Source organism: Medicago sativa, chromosome 1, assembly GCF_051527215.1.
Source record: "Medicago sativa cultivar Bolivia chromosome 1, Bolivia_mono, whole genome shotgun sequence".
Classification (NCBI taxonomy): domain Eukaryota; kingdom Viridiplantae; phylum Streptophyta; class Magnoliopsida; order Fabales; family Fabaceae; genus Medicago; species Medicago sativa.
In genome coordinates this window covers 76,763,586-76,772,251 of record NC_140749.1, presented here as the reverse complement: position 1 = coordinate 76,772,251, position 8,666 = coordinate 76,763,586, and the positions used below count along the sequence as shown (strand labels likewise).

Below are 8,666 nucleotides of genomic sequence, written 5' to 3'. Positions count from 1 at the left end.
TTTACCAAATTATCCTAATCAACTATTGGTTTGTTTTTCATTAGAGAAAAAAATAATACTTTGGAAGTAGTGTAACATAGTATTAATTGAAGGGTACAATTGAAAAGAAAAAGTTATTATTGCATTGGAAACTGAAAGTGACACTCATTTTGAAACAAATTTTTTTGGCTAAAACGACACTCATTTTAAAACGGAGGAAGTAGTTAATTTTCCCAAAACCAAAGCCATGAGCCTGCTTACTGTAGAACCACCAATAGGATGTGGACATAATTATTGTTGTCTTATAACAAAGCAGGACATCACAAAGGCAGCTTTTTCTTTTATAAATAGCAGAGTTCGTTCCAAGCATTAAACAGAGCACACTCCCTCTGTCTTGCAGGTGCCACTTTGCTCTTTGGTTGGTTACTTTTCTTCATTTTCCCTTTCACACTCTTCAAAATGACCCTTTCCCTTTCCCTTTCCCTATCCTTCCTCTTCCTTCTCCTTCTTTCTCTCTTCTCTTCTTTCATTCTCCATACCCATGCCTTCCCACTCCATCGCCACCACCCTCACTTTGCCACTCACAACTACAGAGATGCTCTCACCAAATCCATTCTCTTCTTTGAAGGCCAAAGATCAGGGAAGCTCCCTTCTAACCAGAGAATGTCTTGGAGAAAAGACTCTGGTCTCTCTGATGGCTCAGCAATGCATGTATGTAAACAATTCATATCATAAATCTCACATTATCATGTATTTTTTTTATAGTTTTTGTTGCTTATTTTCGTTTATATTTGCAATGTAGGTTGATTTGGTTGGAGGGTATTATGATGCTGGTGACAATGTCAAGTTTGGTTTTCCTATGGCTTTTACTACCACTATGCTTTCATGGAGTGTTATTGAGTTTGGTGGGTTGATGAAAGGTGAGTTGCCTAATGCTAGAGAAGCTATTCGTTGGGCTACTGATTATCTTCTAAAAGCTACTGCACATCCAAACACCATTTATGTTCAGGTTAGTTTTTCTTCTTCTGTTCATGGTTTTTGAGATTTTGTTAAGGAGAAAACATGGTAAATGAGGTTGATTTTTGGGTTTTTTGTTTGAAGGTGGGAGATGCTAAAAAGGACCATGCTTGTTGGGAGAGACCAGAAGATATGGACACACCAAGAAGTGTTTTCAAGATTGATGCAAATGCACCTGGTTCTGAAGTTGCTGCAGAAACTGCTGCAGCATTAGCAGCTGCTTCTCTTGTTTTCAGAAGAACTGATCCAACATACTCCAAAATTTTAGTGAGAAGGGCTATCAGGGTAAGCTTGATTCATGATGAAAAAAAATTAAAAATGGTTCATTTTTTTTTTGTTGCATAAATCTGAGATTGTGTTTCTTTCTCTTTGGGTTTAGGTTTTTCAGTTTGCTGATCAACACAGAGGACCTTACAGCAATGTCTTGAAACCCTTTGTCTGTCCCTTTTACTGTGATTACTCTGGGTATCAGGTAAAGTTTTGATTTTTCCATTGTGCCAGTTTTTACTTGAGTCATACTCATAATTATAGTACTTTTGACTGATGGGTTTGTAATGACTTGTTAGGATGAGTTGTTGTGGGGTGCTGCTTGGTTACACAAAGCTACAAAGAATCCAATGTACCTAAATTACATTCAAGTTAATGGTCAAATCCTAGGAGCTGCAGAGTTTGACAACACATTTGGTTGGGATAACAAACATGTTGGAGCAAGGATACTTCTTTCAAAGGTCCTAAATTTCACCACACAGTATCAAACAAATTAACAATAATGTTTTAAAACTAACATTTTTTTGTTTGTTTGTGGTTTTGTGATTTTAGGAATTTCTAGTTCAAAGGGTAAAATCCCTCCATGACTACAAGGGCCATTCAGACAATTTCGTTTGCTCTTTAATTCCTGGAGCTGGATCCTCTTCTGCACAATATACCCCAGGTAAGGTCCCTCTTTCAGTTTTAACTCTATTGGTTTCATGTGGTCCAAGTTGTAACAGTTTTTGAGCTTGTGAAACTTTACAGGTGGGCTTTTGTTCAAGATGAGTGATAGTAACATGCAGTATGTCACATCCACTAGCTTCTTACTGGTAGCTTATGCCAAATACTTGACCAAATCACATTCTGTTGTGCGTTGTGGTGGTACCATAGTAACACCAAAGAGACTCAGAACCTTAGCCAAGAAGCAGGTACAAAAATACCTAATTGAAATAATGAAATTTATTTGATTCAAGTAGTATCATTTTGATTTTGATTAATTTTTGTTGGTATTTTTTGTTAGGTGGATTACTTGCTAGGAGATAACCCATTGAAGATGTCATACATGGTGGGGTATGGACCAAGGTATCCACAAAGGATACACCACAGGGGATCATCACTTCCATCAATGGCTGTACACCCAGGAAAGATCCAGTGTTCAGCAGGGTTCAGTGTGATGAGTTCACAATCCCCTAATCCCAACATTCTAGTGGGTGCTGTTGTTGGAGGACCAGATCAGCATGATAGGTTTCCAGATAAACGGTCAGATTATGAGCAATCAGAGCCAGCAACTTATGTTAATGCACCGCTTGTGGGAACACTTGCTTATCTTGCACACTCATTTGGTCAACTTTAGAAACCAGCATCTCCAACTTGTTTGGGTGAATCTGATTATGATTATGATGTTTTAGTTTTTATATTTTCTCTAATTTGGTTAGTGCTAGTACTTATAATTGGTTACTATATTTCTTAGAAGCTTTTAAAAACTTGTCATATTGAGTTTCATTGTGGCAATGCTTCTATATTTATGTTAAATGTTAGATTATGTATGATTGGGGAAATTATCAAGTGATGTTAAAATTATCAAGAAGTTAAAAGTTCAATGCAAAAGACTTTTGTTTTGCTTGTTATTTGTGTTGCTATCTACTTTCAAGACATTGGTGAGACCAAAAGGATAAAATAAAGTTTGGGATAAAGGCATGGACATGGTTGAATTAAAAAAAGATTTATCAAGTAACTTTTCCTAGGAACTTGGAAATTATCCATTGTAACAATACACTATCTTTGACCAAATTTTGTGAGCCGAAGAAATTCCGGAGAATTATTTTTTCCAGCGCCGAATGACAGAAGATTCTCTTATTAGAACATGGAAAACTAGTTGAAACACAAGTGGTTGGATATGGGGAAATATTGTCTGGTTCATCATAGTGTGACCCTCATCTTTTAACCCTCATCAATCCAACTCTTTCAAGCCTTTTCTTATAGCCTGTTTGCTTTTGCGTTTGTCAATCCACATTTTAAGGAAAATCACGGCAATTTATCATGGTGGCACAAAAGCTCCAAATACTAGCTTAATAAAATCACGGCAGTTTTGCTTTGAAAATCATGCATGTGCGTTTGGTGTTGTAAACTCTATACCAAAGAGGCACTTAGAATCACGGCAGTTTCATTAGTGTCCTTTATTTAATCAAACAATAGGCCGAGCGAAAATGTTAACTGATGTCTTTGAGACACTAGTTAATGAAACACGTATAGTAAATATTTAAAGAGTCTTGTTAACGAGTGTTTATGGAGACACTTATCAACATTTCTCATATTTTATTAAAAAAAAAAACATTTCTCATATTTAAAAGTGTAGAAAATATTGTTTTTAATATAATTTTTTTTTCTTTAACTAGTGTCACGAGATCACTAGTCAGCATGATCATGTGTTATATCTACTTTCAACCATTACAATAATAAGTCAGGAAAGTGTCTCTTGAAATCATACGGGTCCATTACCATCATTTTGGCTTCTAAAACTTGCCAATAAACAAAGCATGTTTTGAATTAGAATTACGCGCAAATTTGTATCGTTAGGACTTAGGAAGATGACAATGACGCTAATTGGTGATATGGCAATTGGCAAGTTCATATATAAGCAAATTCACATCTCTTTTGTCATCTCTTAAAACCAAGATGACTGATTCTACAGTCTTTATATGCATAGGAGGAATACTATAATAGTACCAAATTACGTGTAAAAAAAAAAATACTATCAAAATAGGTTAAAATTCAGACGAGTAACGCCAAATTACATAGATTCTATATAAATTTAGTGTAACCTATGTAAATTTTAATCAATTAAGCAAATAATGTATAATTTATTTCCATGGGGCAAAACAAGTTATTCTTGCATACAATATTTAGAAAAATGTTTGGTGGACACCTCTCAAGATATATACACCATAAGAGAGAAAGTTAAAAAAAATGATGGGTTTGATGAATGTTTGAAACTAAAGAGTGTACAAATATCATTCTTGGGTTCGAGAGATGATATTTGAACGTATATTTCACAACAATTATTTCGACAATCCTATGTATATAAGGGTATTTTTGTAAAAGCAAAAGGAATTTTTTTTTTGTCTAGTAGCCTAATGGCGGCTAGAGCTCACACAATTAAATGTGGAGAAGTAGGGTGTCTGGGGTTCGAACCCCGACCCCTGCATAAAATTATGCAATGTCTCTGCCAACTGAGCTAAGCTCACGGGGACAAAATAAAAAGTTTCAAAACAATGTCATAAGGATATTTTGACAACTAATATTTTAAAATTGTTGGAAAAGTTTTCACAAAAATGATGTCAATATATCACAACTCTTATGTTTTTACTCAATCATGAAAATTAACCTTTGCTTAAAAAAAATTAACCTGTAGTAAAAAAATATAAAAATACCTAGTTAATTGTAATATTATGTTTTTTTTTTTTAACGATATGGTATTATGTACTATCTCTCGCGTCTTTTTCTCACTATCCATTTTATCTCCAATCTTAAAGGTAAATAAAAGACGTATAAGATAAGAGTTTCTCTTTTTAGTTATGTAGCCAGTATTTTCGTAAGAAAAGATACTAGCATTATGTTTATGTGACCACTAGCCAGTACCAGCTCTGCATGTAAAAGGAACCATATATTTGACCGTTGAAAAATAGGGTGTGATGGAGAGAGAGTATAGTATTGTGCAGAGACATGTGAAAAAGAACCAAAAGAACGGACCCGGATTCAGTAACTTTTTGGTGGGAAAAGTCATGTGACTTTGCTCAATATCCACCATTGGTTTAATCCTTTGGCTCATATATTGACACATGTTCCAACCTTTATTTGCATTAAAAAACAAAATAAAAATAGATTGAGATCCAGACCCAGTACCCATTTCACACAGCCCATACCCATCACCCCTTCAACAAATCTCCACCTTCAGGCCGCCGTCCCTTTCGCCGTCGAATTGCTCATAGCGTCGTTTTCCTCCTCTGGACCTGTTACTTGTCGTACAGTCGCTGACCCATTTCCCAGTTTTTTATTTCTCTGCTTTTGTTGCCTGGATTTTTGTTGCAGCAATTTAGATCAAGAAGGAGGTTTCAGATTAGGTTAAAATTGTAGATTTGAATCTACTGGTTTATGTCTTCGATGGAGATTGAATTTGGATTTGGATGTATTGGTTCCTTATTTGCAACATCACTACAATCTGCTTTGTATATTTTGACCCTGAATCTTTCAAAAAAAAATTGCAGAGAACTTTTCAGATTTGAAAATATTGGTTCATGTTCATGGTTTTTGATGGGGTTTGGCTTTGTTATCCTAATTGTTAAAGTTACTAAACGAAAATGTCATGAGGATTAAAAGTGTTGATCAGTTCGGCGACGAGAGGGGTGGTACCGCAGTCGACGGCGAGCTGAATACGGTGTTCGTTGAAGGGGCAATGGATTGTGACCCTGTTGATGTTCGGGTTATGGGTATTTAGAAATGGGTCTCAATTTGATTTGTTTTTTATTTTTAACAAAAAAAGACTGAGACACATGTCAAACTCTGGACCATGAGATTAATCCAAGGGTGGAAATGGAGCCAAAGTCACATGACTTTTCCCGCCCTAAAGTTATGCAATCCGGATCCCCGGTTTAAATGTAAGAGATGTCAGATGTGGGACAACAACCCCTTATTGACAGGGAAGGTACTTGCCCTAACTTATGTCATAACGATTCCAAAGTCCCTCATTGGGACCCAAAGACATTCCTCCAAACCCAATCCGTGTTTACATGAATAACCTTCCGGATATAATTAATCTCCCAACGTGAATACCTTGTACAGTATATTTTAATTTCATTCATGGGATATATGTGCCTCACTTGTGTGAGTTGTGAACATATTTATTGTCAATTTTTTTGTTTTAATTATTGACAATTTTTCTACAGAAATACGTTTATTTTTATTCTGTTTTATTTTTAAATCTTTGACAATATATAAAGGAGATATAGAATTTTAGGTTGATTTTTTTTATTGTTTGTCAAAAAAAAGTTTTTAAGTTTTTATTATTTCAATTATACCTTTAAACAAATTTTGTCTTAGGAATATATATTATTGGTGTTATTGAAAAATATAAGATGTTATATTATATTTATTGCATTGTTGTCTTCGTGAGCTTAGCTCAGTTGGCATGGACAGTGCATAAAATATGCAAGGTTCGGGGTTCGAATCTCAGCCACTACCAAAAAAAAATTTATTGCATTGTTAGTGTCATTAAAAAATATGAACATAGTTTGTTACAAACATTTATATTTGTAATTTTCATATAAATCAAAATTTCATAAAAATTTATACCTATAAAAATTATATACAATATGAAAACTACTCCAAGAAATTAAGAACCTCATGTTCGTCCGTCTTTCCTTCCTTCGTCATTCGTTCCACGAAATGAACTACTGTATACGCGCCCTCCGTTTGCAATTCGCATCATCGCCTTTATCGTCTGCTCTCGAGCAACCTCATGTTTGTCCAACCACGGCTTCACCATTATGTACGATCCCAGACACTCAACCTCAAAATCACTAGGACATCTTCTTCCAATATGTACCAACCGGAGTACCAAACTCGGAGGAAATACTGATAAGTATCTCCAACATCTTTCAAGAGCACAACACAAGACTCATCTGTGTTGAGGAAAATATATAAAGGAAACATTCCTACAAAGATACCGACGTAGATTGATGCCACTCAAAGAAGCCAATAAGTTATTGTTGAAGGGGACATAACATACAACGTCGCTTCTAGACGGGCATAAGCGCAAAAACCCGAGGACAAGGTGCCTCCACGTCGTCCCCAAAGAGATCCTTCTCCTAACGGTACAGATGAATGGGGAGTAATAACTCCTCTCCGACTCACATTTATGGAAAGAAACCATACTCTCCTCGTCACTCTTGCATGAAGCATATGAACGAATCTCTGGATAGGAATCGTCGCTAACATCAAGAGGCCTTTCAATAAGAAAATTACAAACTACCTCATTTTGAATCCCCTCAAGAAACCTCACAAGTTGGAGTCATACATCAGTTATGGGGACCCAAACAAATATGTCGAACATATAGATACCGTGTTGGATTATCACCAAGCAAAATGACATGTAAAGTGAAAACTATTCATTCTTACTTTCAAAGGTGCTTCCATGACATGGTTTGAAGACCTTGAAGACAGTTATATTGATTCGTGGAAAATGATGTGCGACAAATTCACCTCATATTTCACCACTAGGAGGTGAGAATCCAAGACTATGATGGTCGTCAATGCCAAAGACAGAAAAAGGAAACCTTATGAGGATATGTCAAGAGATTGACCAGGGTGTTTGTGGAAGTGAGAGGAGCCAATGACAAGCTTCATTGCTCCGTCTTTGGAAAAGGTCTACAATCAGACTCCATATTTTGTGGTCCAATTTAGCTTGACATAAATACTTCACTACACCTATTAATTAAACAAGACACTTAGAACACACACTTTGTTGTTTATATATGATAACAGGAGACCTAAAAACTCTCGACCGATGCCACGTCTCTGATCCCAAATAGAAAAGTCAAAGACTTATGTCTGGCGATACATGCTCCAACAAAACCAAGAAATTAAAGACTCTTAACAATAACATGTCTCACATGCTCGAGTGAAAATGGGAAAGATAAACAACCCTAGCTAGCACTACGTGCCCCAACATACTAAAGAAACCAAAGATCCTAGACCATTGCCACTAGTTGAACGGGGGACATAAAGATTAAAGACTTCTAATCAATACACACACCCTGTGGAGGAACAAAGATAAGCAGCAACGAATTTCTAGCATAAAGCAACCTTCGCTTAACAAGAGAAAGGTTAGGCGAAAAGGGAATAAAGGAACACAAATAGCCGACCCACCTATACGGCTAGACGCCATATAGTGGAGCCATGTCATGCTAGTAAGGATCTACCCCGAACCAAGTCTCAAATTGAGGTATGGAAGGCCTACTGTGGTTCATAATGATGTCCAAAAATAACAACCTCGACAATCCGATGACATCCATTAGGTTGCCCTAAGAGGTTTCTCAGAAATACAAGCTCCTTTTAAAGCATAAGAATACTGCTAAACCTTCATTACAAAGGTGAACATAATTATTAAATGAATCGAGTACGATGTATCCATCCTAACAACGAAGGAAATACGTTCAATATAATCATTCCGATGAAGTCAAGCAAGAAAAACAAACAAAAGCAAACATGTCATAGATACCATGGATGCAAATTTCATTCAGAAAAGTTCCCTGAATACATCATATATAACCACAAGGGTGCTACAGACCTCAAAGTCAACAAAGAAGACAAGAGAAACAACTACAAACAAATTACAAACTTAAAAAGTTGTCCCTCGATGAGGG

At 36.0% G+C, this 8,666-nt stretch overlaps 1 protein-coding gene across 1 annotated transcript; it reads left to right on the top strand.

The window, feature by feature from the left end:
- The first annotated feature begins 354 nt into the window (after nt 1-354).
- Nucleotides 355-2,873, top strand: LOC146957585 (endoglucanase 17-like). The gene is made up of 8 exons (XM_085737322.1): nt 355-690; nt 782-988; nt 1,081-1,281; nt 1,376-1,468; nt 1,563-1,724; nt 1,816-1,927; nt 2,011-2,174; nt 2,267-2,873. Exons 1-8 carry the CDS (start codon nt 439-441, stop codon nt 2,597-2,599), a joined length of 1,524 nt encoding a protein of 507 aa, XP_085593448.1. The 5' UTR covers nt 355-438; the 3' UTR covers nt 2,600-2,873.
- Nucleotides 2,874-8,666: the final 5,793 nt, after the last annotated feature.

Excerpts from the sequence above, each read along its gene's own strand:
- LOC146957585 (XM_085737322.1), top strand. The coding sequence starts at position 439 with ATGACCCTTTCCCTTTCCCTTTCCCTATCCTTCCTCTTCCTTCTCCTT. Across the intron at positions 1,282-1,375 it reads TAGTGAGAAGGGCTATCAGG|GTTTTTCAGTTTGCTGATCA; the intron begins GTAAGCTTGATT and ends CTTTGGGTTTAG. Across the intron at positions 1,928-2,010 it reads TTCTGCACAATATACCCCAG|GTGGGCTTTTGTTCAAGATG; the intron begins GTAAGGTCCCTC and ends GAAACTTTACAG.